Raw genomic sequence first — 27,617 nt, 5'->3', positions numbered from 1 at the left:
TGAGGCAATCAGGTGCTAAGGGTCTTAAAGTGCCTTAGTTGCCTCCATGAGCTGTGTGTCACAGCCTCTGCTGCAGCTCCAACACATGAGTGTGTTGGTGAGCGGGCAACATCAGCAGGCCAAACTACAATAACTAACTTCCCTCCACACCAGCATGCACCTTTCATCTCACAGGCTCTTTGCCTCATGTCGCTCCCTCTCTGCCCCCGCCCCCCCTTGAATCCAGAATTCCTACTGAGCATCCAAATGCTGTATTTACATATTTCCTCTCTTCTCTTTGTGGAAGTCTGTTTGACAGATCTTGGATGTTTGTAATTATGCAGTGTATATATTGTAGTTCCCTTTGTGCCTCAAACTGACTTTCTTTAATCGCCTGCTGACCCTCCACTGCTGCTTTATGAAGGCAGCGATACATGACAGGATGAGAAGGTGGGAGGAAGGAAACTGGAAGTTAAAGGAAAGGGAGACTTGTCATCCCAAAAGCTCCACTATGTGGACAACTCTGGATGGATAGCAGTCCCCATCAGGACACTTGACATTAAACAGACATGAAAGAAAGGATAGAAGAGGAGAATGAGGAGGAAGAGGAGGAGCAGGAGACGCAGAGCCTCCTGTCTCGGGCCATTGCAAGGCTGCTCTCACAGGACGAGGTGGAGGAGGGTGAAAGAGGGGAAGAAAAAGAGGGAGGTGAAGAATAGCAGTGAAAGAAGGGAAGAGTAGCATCATCTCCCTCACTCTCGCTCCCTCTATTCATTCCAGTCCTTCTTGATGTCGAAGTTCCACTCCCAGGCTAAGTAGACATTCTTGTCGTCGTCGGTGAATTGAGACTTGACCTGATAGTGGCCGCGTGACATCATGCCTTTTGGTGCCTCATCAACCGGGCATAGAAACTCGTGCTCCTCTGCCTTTGGGCCATAGCTTCCCACCATGTACGACGCCTTGTCCACTGCAGGAAGATGGACAAAATGGACACTTACTAAACAGGGCATGTATTCATCATACTGCTAAAAGGGATACTTTGGGCTGAAAGGGGAACACATCAAAGTCTGTTTACAGGTCTTCTGGAGGACTATGAACTTTTGTGGCTCCAGAGGGAGGGAAGTCTAATAAATCACCACAAGTGATGTCAGTTAAGTCAGCGTCAGTTGGGGTTGAAGGCTAGTCTGAAAGTTTAGAAATTAAAATCTGGGGGTGTGGAGTGGGAACAGATGTTGCTTACATATCATTGGTTATAATACATTGGCTGAATCAATATGATTTATTCAGAATATAAGATAGGTTTAGGTATGTGTACATGTGGACATTTATTACACTCACTTGTCACTTTATGATCACTGAGAGAACTAGAGGTGTAGTCTTGTAAATGGTGCTAACCAGGTACATTTAGCATACGGTGGCTGAATTGAACTCACCTCTTATTCCTTTTCTGTAGGTCACATGATGGTACCTCAAGCCGGCAACGATTTCTCTGTTCACCTGCAGACACACAGTTTCATCCACTTTTCTGTCAGTTAAAAACAAGTAAGTTAGCATAAACCTAGAGTCAGCTGGTCATGTGGTTCATCCATTTTCTACACTCGCTTTAATCCTGTTCAGTGTTCCCCATCAAACTTTGAGCGAAGGAATGGGTACACTGGTTCACCAGTCAGTCACAGAGCTGACACATAAGGACAGAAAAACACATTCACACCTGCAGGCGATGCAGAGTGTCTACCAGGCCGACAACCACACAGACACATGCAAACTCCACACAGAAAGAAGGGGGTTAGCAACAAAATGTAGTTTCTCTGTACATTTTAACTATACATTTGAAGGGCTACTCCACTGCATGTCCATAAAGTTGGGGGACGCACATGAGGGAGATTTGAAAAAGAAGGAGTCAGAGATATCCTGACTTTTGGTCCCTAGTACAGGGTCAAGCTCCAAAAACAGTGGACACTACATTTGGCAATTTCCCTCCTTTCAAGAACGCGTCAGGCAAAACACTCCGACAGACGAAGGAGCTTTTGTGTTGTGGGTGAAGCTGCATTAAAAGACCAGCAGGTGTCCTCACAGCAGAGCGGAGTCAGTCGCTCTCTGAGCTGTTTGGTCATTCTCAGCACATCTCCCTTTCCCTTCGGGGCCAAGTCCCTCGAGTACTGCCTCTAGTCTATCCACACACACACACATGCACACGCGCACACACACACACACACACACACACACACACACACACACACACACACACTGACCTCCTTTCTTTCTATTGTTATACAGTCTCTTCACTTCAACAAGAACCTGTCTATTATATGGGAAATTAGTCGCTACATCTACATTTCTATTTACATCAAATTCACTGTCTCTCTTTTTTCCCCGTCTTTTCTCATTTTTTGATCAAATCCTCTTTGCCGAGATCTGAGTGTCCTATCCAGTACAGGAATATTTCCCACAATCTGAATCACTCTCAGACCATTAGAGGAGGCGGTAGGTGATCTGGTGTTCAGCTGGTTCCTGAGTGTTTCGCTGCGGCTCCACTGAATTCTAGAGATTTGATGAACAACCAGTTACTAATACTGAATCGAGTGTAGTCCCTGGGTCGATCTACATAAACATCCTTTCTAGCCTCTGGGTACACTCATTCTCTCATGTATGTCTGCTCTGTGTTTCCTTTCAGATATTTCATTGTCCCCAGACTATATATTTTTTTACAGTGGACATGAGGATGCAGCTTGGGAAATAGCTGTTGTGTGTTTACATGAGTGTCAAGTAGTTTATTTATAACAGAGGCAGGAAAGGGGGGGGGGGGATGAGAAAGCGAGGAGGGGTAACAGGTGACAACGTGGCAAGGAGATAAAAAGAAGAGAACAGAGAGATGAAGCAAAATAATAGACGAAGAGAAAAAAGTCAGACAGTGATGAGAGAGAGACGGAGGCTGGGCAGAGTGGCATGAGAGGGAAGGGTTAGCGTGCCAACATTTCTAATTAGCATTTAACACAAGCTACAGCTGAGGATGTGTCATAAACCTGGACAAATTGCAATTTTGATCTGATGATGCCGCTGATGGAAAATCCTGGGGATGCTCAAAAGCTATTTTCTTCTATTCATCCTGAGGGGCGTATGAATGTAGAAATTTCATGGCAATCCACCCAATAGTTGTCGAGACATTTCACTGAAAACCACAAATGTGAACCTCATGGTGGCGCTAGAGTAAAAGTCAGGGGATCACTGTCTGCAAGCTTCATTGTCTGGGAACCATGAATGCCTGTACAAAATGTCATCTCAATCCGTCCAGTAGTTGTTGAGATATTTCAGTCTGGACATCATCCATAGAGCCACGCCCAGCATGGCTACAATCAAAGAAATGTAAAAGTAATGACTCGCTAATTTTAGAAATCTAAAAAACAATCCGTTTTCAGACTTGAGAAACTAACTTACTGACATTAAATGACAAGTTGCTTCTCTTGCATTAATCCTTACTGGCACTATAAAATGAAACAGCACTGAGAAGACTCATTAAATATGATAATGGCCCTGTTTGATGTTGTGTTTTGATTGAATAGGACATGGTGGCTTACTCAGCACGGTCTCTCTCCTCTTCTATCTCTTCATCTCTTACAGTAAACACCTGATCATCTCTTTGTTCATTCCACACACACACACACACACACACACACACACACACACACATCCATGCTGTAATGTATCTATGCATCTTACCTTGAAGTCTATCTTTAGTCTGTATGTCACTCCTTCCTTTAAGGAGAAGGTCTTCTCCCTCAGAGCGGTCAGGTCTCCTGCACAAACAACAACAATAAAACATCAGTCATGGTCAACACGACATGAATGACATCACCTGCTGCAGCATCTCAATGACTCACTATGTGATCTCACTGCTGCTGATTTACACCCCCAAAACTGTATTTTAAAAATTGCGGTGAATATCCAAACAAATGGAAGATGAAAGTGACATGTTGAGCTTCAGTCAACATTTTAAATAGGTATAAATACTGCATGAAACCTTGTCAATCTTGGAAGCCGTGAGTAATTCTTAGTTATGTTTATTACTACAGCAGCTGGAGATATGCACCAGCATGTTTGCTGAGTGGTGTACAATATGACAAATGTGGCTCACTGCACGATGAAATCTTCAAATATACACTTAGTCCGGGAGATCTGGAGCATTTTTCTCTCATGTTTTCAGCTAAATAAGAGGAATTGCTTAAAGTTGGGATGCCTTCTACATTCATACCCCAGTACAACTCAGACATACTGGTTATTTAGTGTTCTTGTTCTTGGTAAAATAGTCTTTGCTGTGCTGTGGGGTTGAATAAGTTGATATTGAGGGGGGGTGGGGGTGTACGCATCCTGGGCTATTGTTAAAGCACATAGCAATCAGAAATGCATCCACTGCCTAATCACTTTATATCTCAATTTAAACCCAACCATCAGTCCTGAGTGCTTCCTAATGGACAGAGAGAAACAGAGGAAGGATGAGAGGAGATGAAGGAGAGATAGAGGAGTGGGGTGAATAAAAACAGACAGCAGCGATGTGTTGAGGAAGAGGCAGAAGACATTCAGGCAAAGAGAGGAAGTGACCTACAGATAACACACACACACACACACACACAAACAGAGCGTCTCGTACGTTGCTCCCTCTGAAGTACAGGGTTAGAGGCTTGATTCCCACTGGTGTCACCCATATTAAAAATATATGCACTTGTGGCACATTTAGGCACTTTAAGTAAAAGCCTCCAAGAAAACGGCATATCGCTCTTGCCGAAGAAAATCCCCCAGCTCTGCTCATGTGGACTGAATGTTTTCACTTTAATTGCGAATCGACATGTCCCTCTGTGGTTTGGGAGCGTTACACCACCATGAAACACTTTAAACTCCCCAGTAGATAAAATCAAAAATGTGTGTCACTGTGCTAATAAAGCTGTTTCATCAGTGTGGAGATTTGTCACCGCTCTGTCTCAGTCTCAGCCTCATTTCATACAATCTCTCTCTCTCTCTCTCTCTCTCTCTCTCTCTCTCTCTCTCTCTCAACTGTGTGGTGTGTAGCTCTCCTCTCCCTCTTCTCCTCCCTCTCATTTGTCTCCTCCCCTCCTCCTTCTCTCGTCTCAGGAGACGAGGAGAGAGAAGAGAAAAGAGAAAAGATGCTGGCCTCCCCAGGGAGCGTCTGACTGAGAAAATAGGTCAGTGGTGGAGAGCTGCCTACCTGTTCTCCTCACACACACACACACAATATGTACTCATGCAAGGACGCATATGCGCAGGCTAATCCACACACTGAACACACAGCTGAAGCTCAAACAAATATTGTACTGATGCCAGAAAAGCCCAAAATATTACGGGATAAATGAACTGAAACACAGTGTTCGCTGTGACCTATTTAACAGTACTTGCCAAAAAATGACAAATGTTTGATTGAATTGATTCGTTAAATAAAAAAATCTATGTTTTGTGGCTGCTGCATGAGGTGCCAGTAGACATGCATTTACTGTAAAACCTTCATAAAAACTTAACATGTGACAAAGATTGAATATATAATATATATAACTGGCACAATAGTATTTTGGGTCAGACGGTTTATTCTATTTAAAAGAACAACAACAAACATTTATCTGACAACTAAAGTTACATTCAATTCAAAATACATGATCAGTTAATAAAACATGTCACAGCAGCTCTGTGAGGCTGTACTTAGGCACAGCTGTGCTTTGAGCTAAATGCCAATGTCAGCATGCTAACATGCTGATGTTTAGCCGATGAAATGGGTACCATCTTAGTTTAGCGTGTTAGCATGTTCAAATTATTAATTAGCACCAATCAGCAAAGTGCAGCTGAGGCTGATGGGAATGATGTCATTAGTTCTGCAGGTATTTGGTCTTAATCCAAATTGACCTGATTATGGTGGTAGATGAAAATTCAGTTAATACAGTTTATTCCAAGGGGAACATGAATGTCTGTACAAAATTTCATGGCAATCCATCCAAAAGTTGAGACATTTCAGTCAGCACCAAAGTGTTGGACCAACCGACATTGCCATAGAGACAAAATGGTTAAAAATGTTGCCTACACATGAATGCATCAGTAGCTTTTATATTCAATTACATTCTGTTGATAATATTTCTGTGTTTTACATCCTTAGTTAAATAAAGGATCTAAATACAGCACAGTATTCATAACCGTATCAACCACAGCAGTCAGATGATGAGTCTGATTGTGTGTAAATGGTAAATGGTAAATGATCTCACTTATATAGCGCCTTTCAACCTTCACGGTTCCCAAAGCGCTTTACAGCTAAGTCTCATTCACCCATTCACTCACACATTCACACACCAATGGCGACCAAGCTGCCATGCAAGGTGCTGGTCTCCATCGGGAGCAACTTAGGGTTCAGTGTCTTGCTCAAGGACACTTCGACATGATGGGAGCAGCTGGGGATCAAACCCCCAACCCGCTCTAACCAGCTTTTACCTCCCGTGCGACAGTGCTAACCACTGCGCCACCATGCCGCCCACTGTGTCAGCTGGGAAGCTGTTAAGATCCTTGATGGCTGCAGTTTCAGTGAAGTGATTAGACTTAAAACCAAAGTGAAATTAGCCCAGAAGAAGGACAAATGAGCAATATGTTTGTGTGAGACAACCCTCATTGAGTTCACATATGAAAGGGAGGTTAGAGACTGGCCTGTAGTCAAAACATTCCTCCTCTGCTTTTTGCACACGGAGGGTTTCATCCTCTGCTGCTCCAACAGCAGACACAGGAAATTCAGGCTTGCATCCAATTCTTTTGAATTAATTTCCATGTTTTCTAGTCACCCCCTGCTCACATTATTATATGATTTTCCCAAAAAATACCCTTAAAGTGGCCACATATTACAGACACACTACTGTAGACGCACAGCACGAGATTACTGGCTGACATTGTGAGTGTGTGTGAGTAAATGTGTAGCAGCATGCATGCTCAGCAAAACAACCTTGAACCCCAGGAACATGAAAGTTTAACAAAGCCAGTGCTTACATTTAGGGCACTGTGAAATCATAGTCAAGGATATTACTTTGTGTAGTGCGGTCTGGCAGCAGGCCACACAGTTAAACCTTATAGCATGGGACTGCGGTTGGGTAATGTTATCAACTGAGACATCGAATTAAAAAAAATCTAATGTGGCTCAAGAATGAGATAACGTTTTGTATATTGGCTTCATTTTAGACGTAAAATAGGACAGAAGTGGTTCAGACACATTGCACTAAAAAGTAGTACTGTTGCAGTGAAATAATGGTTTACACATGTTTTGTAGTAAAATGTTAAGATCCCCTTAAAATCTGACATTTAACGTAAACTCTAAGCCAAACTAGGTCACAGCATTGTGCTTACAGTTTATGTTTTTTTGCATGGGCGCCGAATCCTTATCTCCGGCGGCCGTTTTGAGAGCTGAGCTGGCAAAAAGTCTTAAAGTGAAGTCACAGTCTAGTAGCAGTTGCGATTAAAAAAAAGAAAAGGTAATGATATCAAAAGCAAAAATGAAGTGATGAATTCACAATGAGGAAGAGCAAGTGTCATGAGACGGTAAAAAGGAACTGAGGCAAGAAAAGTACGAGCACTCAGACAATCAGACATGTTGTAAACACGCCAACAGTTTAGCCAGATTATCTAAACCACTTCATTTTGGGGGTAAAACAGAAAGTGAGCGCTCTCATATGCCTCATAACGTCAGTAATAATCCCTCAGAGCACAGGAGGACTGTGACGGGTTTACAACGGACATTTTGGGTAATACTTTTACAGTTAGTTGTCATTTTCTGTTGGGAATAAGTTTGTCTGTTGGGATTTATTTAACACCCTGTTTAATAATCATCATCAGTCATAAGTTACAAGTTATAAATAAACAGAATTAATTTGGATAGATTCTTACCGAATTACAGCAGTTTATATGAACAAAACTCAGTTACAGGAGAATGACTGTTTCACTGGAACCTAATTAAAATAGGTTCAGCAGACATAAAAACAATATATTATAAATTGTGAGTGGACCACAAAGCAAATGCTGCGAGCACCACCTGTCCTGTTGCCGTCTGTGTTGATGGAGACTCAGAGGTTCAATGTACTCAGAGCGTTCACACCTGCTGAGTGCAGGAGGGAGCAGTTTTGAAGTGAGAAGTTAAGGTTGAGACACGCAGCCGAACAGCCTCACAGGAAGTTAAAGGTCTCTGATGGGACAACCAGTCAAGCGTGAGTGTCTCTTTTCTCTTCTACACTTCAGCAATCGTGTCTGCTGTGGTGCGAAGTATCTGACGCTGTGTTTTGCTACCCATTCCTCTCTCTCTCTAACATGATCACACACACGCACACACACACACACACACATGCAGAGTAGTAAATGCCCGTCGTCACTTAGAGCACCATGCTGCAACAGCCTATAGTGTATAATGAGGTCTCTAATGCATTCAGCCACAGATGGAAAGTCCATTTCACATCCAGTCTGGTGCCGGCTCGGCTATCTGACTGCAACATGATACACCAGCAGGACCGATTATTACACTGCTGCTTACTCTTACTCTATTTTGCTCTATGGATTAACGATTAAAGATGCTTTTCTCTCACACACCAGTCAGTGATCTCTCTTTTTCTATTTGGCTCTGCAACACACACACACACAAATTCATCCTAATTAAACCTCCCTTTGAACAGCTTCCAGGGAAAATATGAGTTTTTCCAGCAACTGAAGATGTTCCAGGTAGACAGTAACAACACTGCATATAAAGAACTTGAAATACAGTGAAATCAAGTCTTTCTGAAGAGTCTCCAAATGTCATTATTTAGCATTTCCTGTATTGGACTGAAGGCTTTTTATCTGCCTGTTAGGACGAAGAGCAGTCGCTGTGATGTAGGAAGTCAAATATTACAGAACATTACATGCAGAGGGGACACTCCCAAAACCTTTAATCTTCACAATCTAATCATCAGAGGCCCGTTTCACATATGGTCGTTGCTAACAAAAAAGCAGATACATTTGCGCGTCCTACAGGGCTCTCGCAAGCTCATGCTTGGGTCGCAAGTTTGTTTTGATTAGAAAAGCATTTCAGAATTAACGCGAGAGGAAATGATCTCATGTGGCAAATTTGGCGAAACAGGCCCCAGATTAACTGTGTTATAGTTACATCTGTACAATCGCCATGAAGAAATGAAGCCATAATTAAATTCAGTTGAATAATTTCTGCCAATTGGTGAAACCCTTTTGAGAGAAAAAAAAATCATCCATTTTAGGCCCAAAGATGGCGACGTCAGTCCGTTGGTTGGAAGCTCTCTTTGTCCAGAGCAAGACGGGTGATCCATGAACGTTCATATGCCGTGAGTATATAAAGTATATTGGCATTGATATAGCTGTCTCCTAAAAAAAACCCTCATATACAATAAGATGATGCCACTCCACTTTTTTAATCAACATTAAGAGGAAACATTTATATTGAGTGAATGTGGGATCAGTTTACTGCCAAAGTAAAATGTTCTTATTGAAGGTATCTGCAAAATGTTCACTGTTCCCCACAACATCCCTGTAACACTTTCTGGATTGAAAACAACTTTGCTGTTTAATATGTAACACAGAAGGAACTGTGTTACAGTCAGTGTATCTTGTATGATATTCATAATCCCCAGAGGATGATTCCTAATTATTTAGTGAATCCTTGCGATTTAGACCCTCCCTGCCTGGACAATGCCCATGTCTTTTAACTCCAGCCATTTAGAATTGCACTTCCATAAAGTTGGGGAACTTGTAAGAGACAGATTCAAATTTGACCTGTAGTCTCAAGCATGGGTCAAGCTCCGAAAGCACTGCATCCTGCATTTCCCATAATGCATCTTTCATTAGACCCTCCCTGCCTGGTAAACACCCACATCTTTTGAACTCCACACGTGTAGTTTGTAATGCAACCCTGACGACATCACTACGATATCATCAGGATCATTTTTAAGACTTGACAAAGCAACTCCAGAGCCACAGAAGACAAATCACGACTGTTTTCATTGGGCGACTAGTCGTCCTCATGTCGAGTAAGCTGAACTTCACGTGGAGTGCTCCTTTAAACTCTCCCCCTGTCTGTAATACAGTCTTTCTGTTAAAACTTTGTAGTGCCCAAGTCCAACCTGAGATTACTCCATTGATTTTCCATCTGCCTTTCTCTTCCCCCATCATCTGTGATTGAGACCAGATCTGAGAGCATGAGACCCGTTTGGTGTGGAGGAACAACGTGCTCTTCCCATTTCGTGCAATTCAGCAGGTCTTCCATTACACACTGAAACGTGCACATTAAAGGCTGCGAGATACTGTCTGTCTCTCTGTGTTTGAATCAGAGGAAACTGCATAGTACAAAGTCGCCTAGCAACCAGGTGACCTTTCCTATTAGCAGTCTGTGATTCTGTCTTTGTGTGTGTGCGTGTGTGTGTGTGTGTGTATATATGTGTGAGAGAATGTGCATGTGTAAGTGTGTATGTGACGGGCAGGAAAAATCTGAGCAAATCCTGCACACAGTGAAATCAGGAAGAAATACACAAAGGCACGAACACGCACAGTCACAGCAACTGTTTGTCAGACACACACACCCTGACACACAAGTCAGCAATAGGTGAACTGACACACACACACACACACACACACAGATCGATCCTTTCCTCAACTTTGTCCCCTGTAGGGAGTGACATAATCTCTTTGCAGCCACCTGATTACCATGCGCCGCAGACACACACACACACACACGCACACACACACACACACACACACACACACACACACACACATAAACTTACAGTCACCTCGCTCCCCTTCCCTTGCATGTCGCTTTCGGCTGCATCCAGGGGAAGATGTCAATATTGCCCACTAAGCAAACATTTAGACGTCTCTCCTCTCTCAAGCGTGGACACACCCACTGCAGTCTTTCTGCACACTAGATGCAGCTCGGTGGGGTGAGATGCCTTGCTCCAGGGCTTATCAGTGATTTTGTGTTGGCATATTGGAAGTGAGGGTATAGCAGCACCATAACACAACGCAACTAGGCAGGGTTGTAACGCTGGATAGAGAAGAATAAACATAAGAAAGAGTGATGAAAGGGAAGCGTACCTGTCAGGTCCATTCCGATTGGTCCAGGAGCCTCGTCACACAGCAGGGTCAGTCTGGTCACCTGGACATTCGGCCCTGAGACGCCTAGAGAGGAAAAGCAGTTACAACAGTATTCATTCATTTCTTCATTCACTCATTCAGGCACGTTATAAACATGTTGTACGTGTCATGTATTGTTTGTTTAATCCATACACAAATAGAAATGTAAAAATGACAAGGTGTGGTTTAATGGGAGGTTACGTGGTGGAACTATTTCTTCATTTATTGGTCCCTTAAAACTTGCAAAGACAGTGGTTGTCATTAAGAGATCCGGGGATAAGTTGAAACAAGATAAGATGCTCAGTAGGGCTTTATGCTAAAAATAACACATCTTAAGTTTAGTGTTAACATTTGCTAGTCAGCACTAAATGCAAACTGCAGCTGAGGATGATGTCATTAGTTTCGCAGGCATTTGGTCATAAATCAAAGTATTTGACAAACTTTTGACCTGATGATGGTGCCGGAGGAAAAGTCAGAGGAAGCGGGACACAAATGTCTGGAGAAAATGTCATGGCAATCCATCTAGTTGTTGGGTTATTTCAGTCTGGACCAACATGGTGGACTGACTCGTAGGAGAAAGAAACTGTCCAAAACTAGTATTGTGGGATGACATCAGGATTCAGCATGGACAGATTAAAAATATAAATGGCCTCTGACTGATGATAAAGTCTTGTCCTCTCCTCCCCTCTGCGCTCCTCTCTGCTTTTCCTTCCTCTCATTACAGCCTTTCCCTCTGCATTCGATGTTACTGAGACGTAGATGAGGTGGTGTTGAGTTACAGCAGTGGGGGAGTCAGAGCTGCTCTACTGATATCAGCTGTCATGGCCCGGCTGCTGGATTAGAGATGCTGAGGCAAGCAGGTCTGTTTGTGTGTGTGTGTGTGTGTGTGTGTGTGTGTGTGTGTGTGTGTGTGTGTGTTTGATCAGAAGTTGATGACTGTGAGGAACTATGCACCAAGTCGTTATATAGAGTGAATGGTATTATTAAAGCAGCAGTAACACTGGGTACCAGGTTGAATCACCAGCTCTTCTATCACCTCAGGTATACAATAAACACACACACACACACACACACACACACACACACACACACACACACACACACACACACATACACACACACACACACACACACACACACACACACACACACACACACACCTGTTGTTATTGGTCCTGTCCCCAGCAGGGTCTGCTTGTACTTGACCAGACTCTCATCATCTTTGTCCATTTCCTGAATCTCCTGCAAAGACTTCTGGGCCGGAGGATTGTAGTTTAGGTTTCTCTCATCCTCTTCGTCCTCAATAGGCAAGTCCTTCTTGTCAGCCATTAGACCTTCCAGAGAGAAGAGAGAAGGCCATTACAGGGATACTTTAACATGTCACAGCATTCCCAGCATTCGCAGGTTTCTTGACCCCCACACTCCCTTACAGATGAACTCAGTTCCCCGTCAACACCACCCGTCATGTTCCAAACATGTTCCTTTGTATTGACCTTAAACTGGATTAACACTGCACATATTACTTATAGCTATTTCAATAAACCCACATTACCAATGGCAGCAATTCAAAGTAGACATTAAAAAAGTGACTAAAAAGTTACTTATCATAGTAACGCATTACTTTTTGGAGGAGGAAAAGGCAAATAACATTTGCAGCTGAGCTTATGTGCAGTAAATATTTCTATTGAATCTCAGTGACTGAAAACTCAACCAGCACAGGCAGGATGGCTTGACTGTCAGGGATAAGATGCACATTACTCTATGTAGGCCAGCTCCAGCCATCCGGGGTCTGATTTCATCAGGGATTTTGATCCAATATTGAATTTTACAGACATTCGATAATACGTTCTGCAAGCTGAAATTTCATTTTAGCATCTCCACCTCATCCGCACCTCCAAGAGTAGAAACTCGCAGTCTGTAACAGATGAAATAACTGGAGGGATTTGACCAGATGAAAACCACAGTTGACAGAAACACAGCCATTTTAACTGGTTGACAAAACAAGAATTTCTGCAAAACTGTCAACATACTTGAACTATCACATTAAAGGTGAGACTTTAATATCTGAAAGAGAAAGATAGACACAGATATAAAGACTTTAAAATTTGCTTTACATACAAGGTCCATCAGAGTGAGCGTCATGTCGTAATGTAACTTTGCACAATATAAGCAGACGTGATGTTAAATGTTCTCAATAATGAACAAAGTCAAGGACTCGAGTTTCAAGTCTTAACATTTGTGCTTCTTGCATGTCTTTGTGACTTGTGTGTCGCATTAATGGTTGTGTAATAAATTACATATTTTACCATTTTATGTTTGCGGGGTGAGGCGCAGTCTATGTTCCTCTCTTGTCAACTCACAAGGACAACACACACACACAGACAGATCATTTCCTACAATCAAACGTTACACGGTTGCCGACCGAAATGCACATGGCATACTTCTAGACTCCAATTATCTGAGAACAGGACACACAGACGTCTGTTTACTGTGCAGTAACAGCCTTGTGTAATAGCCTCTGGTTCTGTTTTTACTGTTCATAATGAGGCGGCTCAGTGTACATCAGCTCAGAGCTGTGTGTGTGGAGGTAATTGGATGACACAGAGAGTGCACAAATGCGCGCACACACACACACACACACACACACACACACACACACACACACACACACACACACACACACTTTAGTCACAAACATACCTACAAAACGCATGTAAATGCACGGTCACACTTGTGTTACCGATTCTGTGAACATTAGTGGAAATCAAATGTGTTAAACAGAGACATAATGACACAACACACACAGATGCACACTTCTGTCTTTGTAGCAGCACCCCACCCAGTCAGGGCCAAACACGGCTTCCTTCGCCCATCACCATGGCAACCCTTTCAACTCCCCTTGCAGTGACATCACCTTTGCTGTGGATCTGTTTTATATGACTGAATATACACAGTGGAGCATTTATTTTCACTTGCAGCAAGACAGATCTATGGTTTATCAGTTTTAATACACTCTGCACACACACACACACACACACACACACACACACATACAGAAGTACATTTCCATAAATCTATATTTAACAGGATGGTTTCCATGGATGGTTATAACCCCCTGGTTGTAGTTTTCCTTAAATCAATATTTAGCCAAAGTGCATTTCTGTTCAGATTGTTTTTATGAGAAAGGTTTTTTGCTGCAGTAAAGTTTTCTCATTTTTGAGATAAGGCTACCATCATTTAACACAGTGGTAAATCATGATTTTGGCATCTGCAGTATGTTGTCATCACTTAAAAGGTGATAAGTGATGATGTTTTGTTTTTCCCCTTTAAATCTGTTTGAATTGGTGGATGACCTACAGGACTGCCTCGTCTCACTCTCTTTACAAGAAAGTGCATTTTTCCGGCCTATACTTAATAAAGTGGATAGTTTTAAGATGAGATCTTCCCTTACATTTTCTTAAGTCTATATTTTCATGGAAAATGGTACCCGGCACACATTTTTATCTTTACGAGGATTAGGATTGGGCACAGACAGGTTAGTTTCTCCACCTCACACTTTCTTCTTAAGTCTATCTGGCAGATTGATTACCATTATCCCCTCACATGATCACACAGATGAACAGAGGTTTCTTTCACATCTTTCCTGCTGAGACCATTAAAATGTTCTCTAGAACAATAAATATTGTACTGTACCTATATCCTTGATTCTGATGTTACATATTCATACAATGTGAAGTGGCATAAATTAGCATATTTGTTGTTATAATATCTCAGGTGGTGCTCTTTGTGTTCGATCCAGTTCATTTACGAAAGGACAACCAGAGGAAGTATGGCACCACCACTGAAAAGGAAAAACACAAATATACATACACAAACACACACTTTAAACTCCATACTATGTCAGATATGGATGGTACATGACTTCATAAATGATTCACCCTGCTGTATTTACATATCAAACTCTGCAGCTCGCCCCCACATGAGCGTGCATGTGCACACATGTACACACACTGCGGCGTAAACGTGTTTCTGAGCTGCTATTAAAACCAGTTTCCTCTCTTACATCTGAGAGCTCCTCTTTGATCTCCAGACTGCTGACCTGTCACAGCAGCCGTATCAATTAACATTTATTTGAAAAGGCAGGGTTTGGTCCATAGAGACGCAGTCTGTTGTACAACTGAGTGTTTTAATATGGATTTCTTTTAAAGCTGTAGTATGTGTTACTAGTACAGTTGTAGTGTGTTTTAAATGTATGTTCAACACCAGTCACACACCAATGAATCTGGCCTACAGACTGATTATTATGCTATTGTTGAAAAAGATATAACACAAATATATTCAACATGCAAATGTAGTCTCCTTATGTGAAAACCTGAAATGGGTTCTGTAACATTTTGTGCACCTTTTTGAGATGTTGTTTAAAAAACTTTTCGACAAAATCTGTGAAAACTCTTCTTTACTTTACACTGTTCAGTTTCATCAGGAAGGTAAAAAAAAAAAAAGTTCTTCTCATTGCCCAGATATGAAAAAGCTGCTGAAGTAAGCCTTAGCATGCAGAGCTAAAGCCGTCCATATTGTGTGAATCTGGTGTTAGAAACAAGCCAACGCTAGTAAAAAGCCAGCAGTGTTTGTGTGTGTGTCTGTTCTTGTACATGCGTGTGTGGTCTTCCAACTGTTTCAGCCCCCATCTGTGATGTGATATTAACTGGTGGATTTTCTTTGATGCCCATAAAACCGCCTCATTACCCCAGTAGCTTCTGAAACCATCTTTTGCATCATTACACACATGCCTGCTGTTAAATGTGCGCTACAAGTGTAAATCGGCACTCTGTGTTGTTGCAGAAAAGCTTCAAATGTGAGGAATGTGATTTATTTATTTGCTTTTGTTTTTGACACAGAAAAAGAAGTGAGAAGGGACATGTGTCTAAAGAGGGATGCTGTTAGGAAACATAATGTACAAAACAGGACCAAGACACTTGTCACCTCTAAAAAAGACTTTATTACTGTGCCATTGAGTGAGTATTTATTATTTAAGTGGATTTGTAGGCCCCTCTGGGTGCTGTGCAACTGCCAAAAGCTAATAGTCGAATAACTTGGGATTCATCTTCATTGTTTTTACTTCAGTAAATGCAAACTGATGTATGTCCTTGTGTCTGTATAAAAAGCACTTCATATCTTCCACACAGCTTTTTAGAACGGCATCAGACTTTTATCATTTGTCGCCCAATCAAACCACATTTGCAGATTTTTTTTTTTACAGCTTTTACACTAAGACACTAAGACACTAAGAGGATCCGCAGCCAGAATGTACAATCACAAGACACACACTCAGTGTTCATCTGTTGATATTTAGAGCTAAACCAACATGTTTAGTGAAAACCAACACAGCAATCTGTTTGGCACGGGAGAGGTGGCTTCAGGGGTAGAAGGATTCGAAGAGGACTGCTCACATGAGACCTCAAAAACAAACACACACACACACTGAACGTGTTCTTCTGTTGGTTCCTTGTTGACATGAGCCTTTCACAAATGTCTGTATCCAGGATGTGATTAAATCTGTTGTAGCTGGATACACTTTGCATCTTCGGCATACACATTAAAATCCTTCACAGTGTCCCCATTACTTGGGACGTCACTGTCAGTAGTTTGGCAGAAAGTAACTGTTGGTCCAGTTTTGGAGATCTAACTTGTTGCTGGCAGGCAGATTTTGTTACTTTCAGACAGGGCCAGGCTAGCTGTTTCCCCCTGTTTCCAGTCTTTATGCTAAGCTAAGCTAAGTGGCAGCTGGCTGTAGCTTTATATTTAACAGGCAGATATCAGAGTGGTATTGCTCTTCTGATGTTAAACTGTTATACTATTCCTTTAAGGACAAGAGGATTTTAAGGGTGTTTATCTAAATGATGGAGGCTCCAAGATGAAAATGGAATTAAAAAACACTTGTTTTGACATTTATTGAAAATACCGTATCACAAATGGGGCTTTATCTCACAAACTGAAAAGTAAATGTTTAATGTAATCTGAAGTAATCGAAGTTAAACTGCTCTCCTTTTGCCTCAACAGCCTTCCTCTGTTTTAATAATCTCTTCCTGTCTGTCTCCTCTTCCCTTAACCCAGATAACTGTTCACTGTGTCAGGAAAACACTATGTGTGTGTTTGTGAGTGTGTGTGCCCTGAGCGTTGATTTGCTGTTTTTTATAGTCCTTTGAGGCCCGCTGTCACTTCTCTGTTCTAATACTATAACGAGACCTCTGGGACATTGACACACACACACACACACACACACACACATATGCAACAGCACACACACACAGAGGGAGATAAAAGGGAATCTTTCAGGCCTCTGCAAAGCCAATAACAGCTTTTACAATGAAGGAAAAGGCAGTGAAGGAAGAACATAACAGCATTACAGCGGGCCATGAGAGCAGGGTTTGCCTCCACCTCCACGGATGCTGTCAGCGAGTGGCCTTTTCCACTACAACACGACCAGAATCGATCTGGTCCATGTCAGGCTGCAGACACCCCGTCAACACTGGAAACACTCATAACACTTCTTCATGCTAACCAGCAAATCGTTGAAATCTCATTTCCCATGTTTCCTTGTTGACGAAAGGCCGAGACAACAAACAACTGCTGAGACTGGTGATATCAGCACACTCATGACACTGCTGCTTTACTGCAGAAGTTTTCACAATCACATATGCTTGTAATGTTACAGTCTTCAATAGTGATTAGGGTCAAGTATGTAGCATAAACCAAGGTCACACACCACAGCATTTATAGCCTAAGCTAATTTGCAATGCCCGTTCCTAAATGGGCCTTTAAAACACATAAAACTCCACAACAAATACACAAGAGAAGGTACAAAACACAAACCCAACAATGAAAATAGGTACAAACATCACAAGCACAAAACTCAGAACTCAGAACAATACAGGACCCAAACTAATACAATAAAGCACCTTAAAACAAGAAGCACCAGATCATTCATGACTATATGACTGAGCCCTCTTCACCTACGATTTAAATGTCTTTTCATGCCAAAAACTAAAATGTAAGCTATTCAGTGCATCTCTCCAGGATAACAGGAACAGCATGGATGCATTGCAATACGTTATTCTTATCCGTTATTACACTTCCTGTCATATGTAAACTAAATCCAATTGACTCAAATCATAATGTGAGATTTGACAATTCAATAATTCTTTGTATTGGTGTAGCACAACATCTTTAGACCCCATCTCTCAACCCTAGGATTCATTTCAAAGACGAATAAACGATTAGTAATTATATAGTTCAAGCAGGAAACTGGCACAATAAAAGGCAGATACTGCTGTGATACTCCCACAATATTTGAGCTAGCCTGGTATCGCCAGAATCGCAAATGCAAATTAGTCTGGAGCCCTTCAGTTCATTTTCGATTTCCAAGGTGCATTATCAGACCAAAATGTCTCTGGACGCTGCGACCAATCAGAGCAATGAAACGTGTGACGTAGCAGTAGGGTGCTAGGCTAGGTAGCTAGTTCCAACATCCAATTCATATGGCTTCTAGTTCAACATATCACACACACGTTTGGCATGACATGATTTAGAAGCCAACACTTTGTACATAACGTGACCTACCGTCCAGTCCGTTTAATACTAACGCCATAGCAGATTCAGAACCTTCCACATCAGCGGCAGCCATCTTGGTTGTTGTATGAAAATGCAAAATGTATGAAAACGGCCCTTCAACCCGCCCTATTGTAATCAAGATTTGCCTTGAGCATTTACTTGGGTGGATATGGGCGAGACCAAGCTACAATGACACACCTGTGCTTGTAAGTTTTCATGGGGCTGTAGGTTTTTCTTTGCTCACAAAGTAGTAGTTTAACTTAAAATCACAAAGATTTTGATTTCTAACAGCACGATCTGTAGTGGATACTGATTTGTCTTAGAATATGACAGTAAACCCCAGGAAAGACTGGAAATAAATGCTGAATGAGAAGCTAGTGGAACTGAGGTGACGTCATGGCTCTAATGAATATGTACGTACATCCACCCCTTTAATCAGCCTCCTCTCATGTGGATGTTTCTCACACACAGCTGTCCTCAGCTGCTCCGTCAGCCTGGTGGAGACAGCAGGTTGTCTAATTGACTGACATGATTGGTCTCACATGTGTCTGCTCACCCGCACAACCTCATTTATTCACTACTGTCACTACCGGGACAGAAAAGAAGGAGGAGGGATGATATGAGGAGCAGATACACTACGGTCTCTCAAACGCATCTGACAAGCTGACAGCACGTGTGTGTTTGGATGTGAATAGTAGAAATAAAGAGGAAGGAGAGGATTAGAGAGTGAAGAGTGGAGGTTGTGTTATTTCATCTGACAGCGGGAGATAGAAAGAGAAAAAAGAGAGAAAGAGTGCTGGAAAAGAGGCCTGTTCCTATACAGCCTAAAAAAACCTGAAAGACTGAGGGAGAGACTGGAGAGGACGGAAAGTGATGGAGGTCGCTGTGTAAGTTAGAAAATGCAGAGAAAATGAAGACAGACAGACAGAAAAAAAGGAGGAGAAAAAATGATTTCAATTAGCCTGTTTGAACACTTGCTGCTCACTGGTGTTTGCTGACTGACAGCTCATGAAGAGCGTTCTGCCACATGGGCCTCACCCACTCTCTCTACCACGCACACACACGCACACACACACACACTTTGTAAAACATCCTGAGCGGCTCTCCCTTATTTCCTGGAAGCAGCTGCTGACAGAACATGTCGATCTCAACCACAAACCCTTTGTGTTTTTTTTCTTTCATGTTAACCCCTTCTCCCTCTCCTCCTCTCTCTTTCTCATCTCCTACCTACTCCCATCTTCGTCCTCCTCTTAACCATTTCCACTTCTCCTCATCTCAATCTTCCCCCTCCTCCTAACTTCGCCTCCTCGTGGCTTTTGTCTCCTCTCCTCTTCCTCTCTTCTTCAGCCTCACTCTCACCTCCTCCGAAACCTCTTTACCTCCACGTTCCTCGCCCTCCTTCCTCCTTGCCTCGTCAATTTTGCTCCCTACTCTTGCCATTTATCTTCCACTCAGTCACCTCCCACGTTCCTATCAAAATCTCCTCCTCCTCCTCGTTTTTCAGAATTCAATCTCAGCCAAGTGTTTTTGACAAGATTCGATGTGTCATATCCACAAAAACCTGCACAGACACAGAAAAATACCCTCAAACTCCCTGAGTACAGTTTGTGCTTGAAGCAGGTTTTTGTTTCTGACAATAAAGAAATTATGCAAAAACAGCAATGAATTTTTTTGTGATGACATATTTGGAGTGATTTATGGAGCTCTAAGATTCACACTAAGTGGTGAATCTGCAGCAGAAACAGACTGAAAGCTGTGACATGAAGATCTACAGTTGGATCCTGACTGGAGCAGAGCGATCAATTCAAAGTGCTGTTTGAAATTCATGGAGTTAATGGAATAGATTATTCATGGCCGCCTTAGATCTTAAATCACATTTCACTTCCAAGACCCTCACTTGAAGATGATCTCTCATTTCTTCTCTCGTAATTGTCTGTGTGGTTTCTCTCTTCTCTTCTCTCTCTTTCTCTTTTCAAATGACTTCACTCACTTTCTCTTTTAGCATCCATCTCCCTTATACTTTATCTCACAAAACACACACTCTTATACACACACACACACATATGTGTGAGGGGAAACCCCAGGACTGTTCCACCATCTGTAACTGCTCAGCACTGCTGCAGTGTAGTGAACACACACACACACACACACACACACACACACACACACACACAGCTGTGCAAATATAGCACTGTTGCAAATACAAAAGCAAAAAATACTGTTAGAAGTAACAGCAGACAACAGTAACATCATTTGACATACGCTGTGTCATCACACACACACACAGCTGCTCCCTCCTTCTCATGGACACACACCCTTTTGCGTGTGTGTATATGTGAGCAGAAACATAATTACAAAAGCCGGCAGCACACACACGCACACGCGCACACACACACACACACACACACACGGGAGATGGTGTAGGATGTGATCCATAGCTATTGATCTGCCACCTTTGGCTTGTCTTGGCAGCGCTTCATGTTAGACATAAAAATGTCCACACCCGCCAGGATAGAGACATATGGCACACACACACACACACACACACACACATATATGAACATCCTTTAAAACAAACACACACGTCCTTGATTTACATTTTATTTCTATATTATGATAGCTTTAAAACTAACACCATAAAATAGATCATTCATGCACAGTATAATAACTTGGATCAGTGAAGTTAGACTAATTCACAAGAGCATGCGCACACGCACACACACACACACACACACACACACACACACACACACACACACACACTCCTCCATAGCCTCACCTCTGTAGCACATAGTTAGCCACAGCAGCTCCAGCACCTGACCCCCAAACTCACACACGTCCAATCCCAGCATGGTGCCTCTCTGCGGGGCTGCACTCTGTGCGACGGTTGGCAGCAGAAGAACCAGAGAACCGGGGGGGGGGGGACCTCCACAGGTAGCAACAAAGTAGCAGAGCGGGGACGGATTAAAGAGGAGAGCATCCACAAAAGTCTTGGATTGGAAAGAAAAGGAGGGGGGAGGGGGTCAGACGAGCATCTCCTCCCCGGAGGAAATTTGACAACAAAAAATGTAGTTGGAGGGGTTGAAGGGGAAGAGGAAAAAGGGCTGGCGTGAGAGAGACAGAGAGGCAGGGAGGGTATCCTTGGGTGTGGGTGTGGATGTGATGGGGATGTGTGTGAGCAGGAGAGAGAGAGAGAGAGAGAGAGGATGGAGGGAGGGAGGGTGAGGGAGAGGCAGCAGACTCAAGAAGCAGCCGGCTTTTTCCACTTCTTCTTCTTCTCTTTCATAAACTGGAGCAAGAAAAAAGAAACCTAGAGGCTAAAATGCTGTCAGCTGTTTTTTTTTTGTTGTTGCATGCAGCAGCCGGGATGCTGGGAGCTAACGGTGGCAGGCAGACGCTGGTTCAGCCGGCAGAGCTGTCTGCAGCAGCATGTGTGTGTGTGGTACTCAGACGCTGGCTATCGATTCGCACACGAGCAGCGAACCCCTCCTCCTCCTCCTCCTCCTCCTCCTCCTCGTGTCATCAGCCCAGAGACTGCAATGAGCTCATCCTTTACCCCCCCTCCCCTCCCCTCTCCCTCTTTCTCTCTTTCCCTCCCTCATTCACTCTCCCTCCCCTCCCCTCCCCTCCCCTCCCCTCCCCTCCTCTCTTTTTCCACACCTCATTCCTTCTCATGCACCCCCACCCCCCCACCCCCGTCAACTCTTTCATGCTTTTGTCTTCCTCTTCATTTCTCATCACTTTTATGAATTCTCATGTGGTGTCCACTCTCTTCCTCCACCTATTCATCACTGTGTCACGCCATCTCTCTCTGGTGTCTGTATTTATCTTACCCCCCCCCCCCCACACCCTTTCGTCTCATCTTCTTCTTTATCTCCGTCTGTCTTTTCGTGACCACACCCTGTCAGCAGCACGCTTCAGTCATGACTCTCCCTCTCATCTTTTTTCCTCCTCAATCTTTTTTTCTCCATCATCATTTTGTCTTTTTTTTCTCCTCCTCTCTCTTCTGACATCCCTGGAGCAACGAGAGAGCATGCCATACTGTTGAATACAAAAGGGGTTGCTTCTGCAACTTGACAATCAGACACACTCCCTTTCACACACGTCTACACACACACACACCTCGTTAATCTGTCATTCAGACGTCCAGCTGTCACGTAGCATGTTATGTGAGACAACTTCTCTCTTTCTCTGTCTGTCACTCACTCGGACTCAAACCTTAGCATGATGTTATTTACTTTCAGATCTACAAAAACATGCAGAAATCAGGATGTAGTTTGGTGGGACACAGTGAATTTCCCTGAATGGTCCCTTGTACGGTATTGAAAAATTCCACATATCAACAGTGAGCCGACCCAGATTTGTTTTGTCACATTGCAATTAATGTTTAAACTCAAGAAACAGACCGGCGAAGTGCAGGTTTTCATTGGCGAAATGGCCCAGTTTGATGAATGAGGGACGTCGACTCGTGTGGTTGGAAAGAAAATGAGAATTAGTGAGGGAGGAAGTTAGAGCGAGCAGAGATAAAAAAAAACAAAAAAAAACAACACACTGAGACAGAGCTGAGACTGTCTTGATCCAAACTCAATTTGGCGATAGTTTGTCTTTGCTTTCTTGCCAGCGAAAAGCAGCAAGTTCATATTGGAACAGAGAGCGGATGATTATTGGTTTGAGCTACAGGAGAGCTGGACCAGTATATTTGGGTCAATATTGGTCTTTCATTGAATAATAGATAACCACTGATCATATAAATGTTTTAGATCCTGTTCTACAGTATTTTTTAGAAAACAATCAATGTAATTAACATGAGAAATCAGTGACAGCATGTTATCATTTCTTTCATAAAGGTTAGGAATATTGACATAATATTGGATGTTAATAGTTTGGCTTCTTTCAACATATTGTTTTTTTTCCTTTTTTGGAATAAATTGTAGCTTCTGTGCGGCCAGCAACTTCCCTGGTGGCGTCATGTGTATTTTACAAGAGGACATGAAAATATACAGTTTAGAGCAATTTCATTTGCACACTTCCGGTATGTGAGCTTGAAAAACTAACATCCTGTTACATTTTGCAGAAACTGGGACATTCCCAACTGGCCACAATAAACATTTATTTACAAGTTTATTTTGTTATGATCTATTTTTGCTCAAACACTGAACATTGAACGACATACATGCAGCAAGCTGAAAGTGTGAGAATAGAAGAAAATATAAGAACAGTCTGCACAGACACAAACTGAATCTGTATGTGAGCCCCGAACAGGAATCTCAGGCTGACCTGCCAGACAGGTTCAGCTGACACCACTGCAGGCTGAGTCATTAATGTAAAGCACAGCTGGAGGCCAGTATACCTCACCCTCGTGAGGTTTGTGCTTCCAGATGTGATGACGCGAGGTATTAAATCCGTATTCAGCAATGATCTCGGCTCCCTGATTCCTTTGGACCCCGTTGTACTTGCTTGCAAGTCAAGTTATTTGGGTTTTTGTCATGTAGTAATTTTCAAATCCAAAATTCAAATTCACATTATCTTTATCACGCTGTCCATGTCTGCTTATCGTTTGTCTTTTGACCTTGGTTTTGCACGGACATAAGTGTTTCTAACAATCTCCACAACACACTAATAAGAAGGACTTTTTTAAACCCTGTGCTCTCCATAAAAAAGTGTCATTGTATAAATCCATCATTTTAAAACTGATTTATTATCGCTGCCTTTCCCCACCAATCACCCCTGCCAGTGTCAGCAGTGGGTCTTTCTCCTGTCTGTTCTAAAGATAGCAGTGCTGTAAACCCATTATATTCATATATTTTTTACGGAAATATAAATCAGCAGCAGCAGTGGTCCCCGGTGGAATGAGTGGCATCTATAAAAACGTGTGCTTGAACAAGGTAGTCATGGATGGTGTCATGAAGAGTGTCTCAGCGTAAGGAGCCCCCCAGGGTTTCAGCCATTTTTTACTCAAAAAGGAAAAAACCTGATAAAATGCTCAGCAGGCAACAAAAAAATCACCATCAGATAAACAATAAATTCCATTTAACACAATTGAATATAAATGTAAGCAGGCCAGCTTTAAAACAATAGTCTGACATTTTGGGAAATATGCTTATTTGCTACGAAGATTGACACCACTTAGCATAAAGACTGGAAACAGGAGGAAACAGCTAGCCTGACTCCGTCCAAAGGTAACAAAATCCAACTACCAGCACCTCTAAAGTTCACTAATTAACACATTATATCTTGTTTGTTTAATTCATACAAACTGGGCTGTAGCTGTTTGAAGCTCATTTAAAGCTCCTGTTGTCTGACCACTGCAGGGTTTGTGATGCTTCCTCCTGGGTACTAGGAGAAGAAATAGTCTTGGTTATCTTGTCTTGCTGTTTATAAAATCATGTTTATCAAAAGTTATCTTAAAGAAAAGTTCTATCACCTCGACAAGGCGCACGGGTAGTACTGCCGACCGAGGAAAAACAATTATCTTACAGTAACACACCTCAAATTGAATTCACAGACTGATATCACATGGATTTGCAAGTGTAATCTGCATTGATTTGGCAAGTTATTCCATTAAGCTGTGGGTACATGAGCTCTGGTAATTGCTTTCTCTCTAACACACACACACACACACACACACACACACACACAGATACAGTATGTAAGCTATACACTTGGGGTGGTGCACATAAGCAGTGTCTAAATGGTTTTCCAACAGCATATTGGGTGGGGAGCATTTATCTCTGCTCAGTGTAGAAAGAATAACCCGACTCATTTGGAGCCTAGTCAACCATAAAACGCCTGATTTAGTCAGACTGAGAGTGACTGAATAACCCAGTCGCTAATTCTCTGAGGGAATGAATAATAATTTGATGTGGTAAAGGTAGTCGCTGGGCAACGATGAATGAATAAATACAACGGTGTTTGTCAAGCAATGATTGAATAAGTATGGAGGTAATCAGGGGTGGTAATCAAGTTTGTCAGGGGGTGAAGGAATGAGTAAGAGGCTCTGTTTGTCAGGTGATGAGTGAGTATTATGTGTATTTGTTTGACCCAATTTATCAAAGGCAGAGGAGCTTCAGAGGGTAGTATTAACAATAATGTCGCACAAAACCACAGACTGAACAGCACAGGCGCCTGAGCAATGGAGCAAAGGCATCCCTGTTATTCAGTTAGGAGGAAAGTTATGGTTTTGCTACCTGCTATTGTTGTGACTGTTTACAAAGGTGAGAAGAAACATGCCATTTAGCTTAACTGCGATCATGGACTGAATATAGAACATAGGAAAAGACGGACAGGATTCGGCTGTGGAGATGGGACGTTCACGAAGGAGAATCAGAGAGTGTAACATGGATTTTAATATGTTGCATTATCCCTGTTAGATTTTATTATTTGGGATGTAGCGGAGGGTAAACATGCATAAACGCAGGTTACTCACCTGACTTAATTCAAGAGGTTAGGCGGTGTAAAAGTGCAGGAAACTTGTTTTAAATAGAGAGCTGCAGGGATGATGTATTTTTGTAGGCCAGTCCAGAAATTAGCATCTCCCTGGTTCCCTCCACAAAACTTACTTCATTTATTACTTAATAAATGACTATTGATCTTCAAAGCTGTACATTTTCTGTCAGTCAATAGATTAAACAACTAATTACTTCAGCAAACTGCTTCAAAGAAACACAAACAGACAGTATTTGTTGATTCTGATGAAGTCAAAGCTTAATCTGTTCTGTTAATCTATTAATCCGTTCCTGAGTATTTTTGCTGGTTACCCTCTTTGCACAAACACCAGTAAAATGTAAACATCAAACTAAATTATTTGCTCATCTTTTATACCATAAAACCACCAGTCATGATTCTAAAAAAGATCGCTGTATATTTTATGTTCTTTGGTAAATCTACTGGTATTTGAAATGAATTTTACCTTTTCAGATGAGGGTGAGAAACTCTTCACAGAAGTTGTGCTGGCAGCAGAGGTCTCGTCTCACTGACAGACAACTTTCATATCCTGAGATTTGACAGCAGCCCTGCCCCTATCCGGCCCTTCCAGTTTGTCTTCTTTGCTGCAAAAACTCTGTTAAGTGTACACAGTTGTGATAACCTCTCATAGGTTAGAGATTCTGGCAATCAGGGGAAGTTCATATTTAGTCTACCCTCATTGATATAAATGGGCTGGACAAAATATTATAAAACACATATTTCCTTTCAACCTTGCATATTTTCTTTTCCTTCCTAAAAAATCTGCGTCATCCTTGCTTCCGGTATGTGTGCTTGAAACACATACTTTTGTATTTTGCACATACTGGGACATTCCTACCTTTGATAATAGTCTTAGTTTATTTTGTCATAATCTATTTTTGCTGAACACTGAACATTGAACAGCATACATGCAGCAAGCTAAAGGTTTAAAGGCTGAGCCCAAACCAAGCCTAAAATATAAACCTAAGAATAGAGTGACAGACACAAATGTAATATATTTGTGTTGGTTTTGCACGGCCATGACTGTTTTTTCCCCAGAACACACTAATAAGAAGGACTTTTTTAAACCCTGTGCTCTCCATAAAAAATCCTAAGTGTCATTGTATAAATCCATCATTTTAAAATGGTTAACGACAGTAAAAACTGATTTAATATCGCTGCCTTTTCCCACCAATCACCCCTGTCAGTGTCAGCAGTGGGTCTTTCTCCTGTCTGTCCTAAAGCAAGCAGTGCTGTAAACCCATTATATTCATATTGCTGTACAGAAATATAAATCAGCAGCAGCAGTGGTCCCCGGTGGAATGAGTGGCATCTATAAAAACGTGTGCTTTAACAAGGTAGTCATGGATGGTGTCATGAAGAGTGTCTCCGTGTAAGGACCCCCCCCCCCCCCCCCCCAGGGTTTCAGC

At 42.3% G+C, this 27,617-nt stretch overlaps 1 protein-coding gene across 2 annotated transcripts; it reads right to left on the bottom strand.

Moving 5' to 3' along the window:
• Positions 1-735: 735 nt before the first annotated feature.
• Positions 736-26,691, bottom strand: arhgdig (Rho GDP dissociation inhibitor (GDI) gamma). Of its 2 annotated transcripts, none has more exons than XM_070923508.1 (6): positions 26,654-26,691; positions 12,294-12,467; positions 11,095-11,178; positions 3,697-3,773; positions 1,413-1,476; positions 736-946 (listed from the first exon to the last, which is right to left on the bottom strand). In XM_070923508.1, the coding sequence occupies exons 2-6, from the start codon at positions 12,460-12,462 to the stop codon at positions 747-749; spliced, it is 594 nt and encodes a 197-aa protein (XP_070779609.1). In that variant the 5' UTR covers positions 12,463-12,467; positions 26,654-26,691; the 3' UTR covers positions 736-746. The 2 variants fall into 2 exon arrangements, with proteins under 2 accessions (XP_070779609.1, XP_070779608.1); XM_070923507.1 differs by lacking the exon at positions 26,654-26,691 and adding an exon at positions 21,524-21,596.
• Positions 26,692-27,617: the final 926 nt, after the last annotated feature.

Source organism: Enoplosus armatus, chromosome 17 (genome assembly GCF_043641665.1).
Source record: "Enoplosus armatus isolate fEnoArm2 chromosome 17, fEnoArm2.hap1, whole genome shotgun sequence".
NCBI classification, from domain to species: Eukaryota; Metazoa; Chordata; class Actinopteri; order Centrarchiformes; family Enoplosidae; genus Enoplosus; species Enoplosus armatus.
Note: the sequence above shows the minus strand (reverse complement) of the source record. Positions and strands in the feature narration are given on the sequence as shown.

Excerpts from the sequence above, each read along its gene's own strand:
- arhgdig (XM_070923507.1), bottom strand. The coding sequence starts at position 21,596 with ATGCTGGGATTGGACGTGTGTGAGTTTGGGGGTCAGGTGCTGGAGCTG. Across the intron at positions 3,774-11,094 it reads AATCGGAATGGACCTGACAG|GAGACCTGACCGCTCTGAGG; the intron begins GTACGCTTCCCT and ends TTGTTTGTGCAG. Across the intron at positions 947-1,412 it reads CTACAGAAAAGGAATAAGAG|TGGACAAGGCGTCGTACATG; the intron begins GTGAGTTCAATT and ends ATCTTCCTGCAG.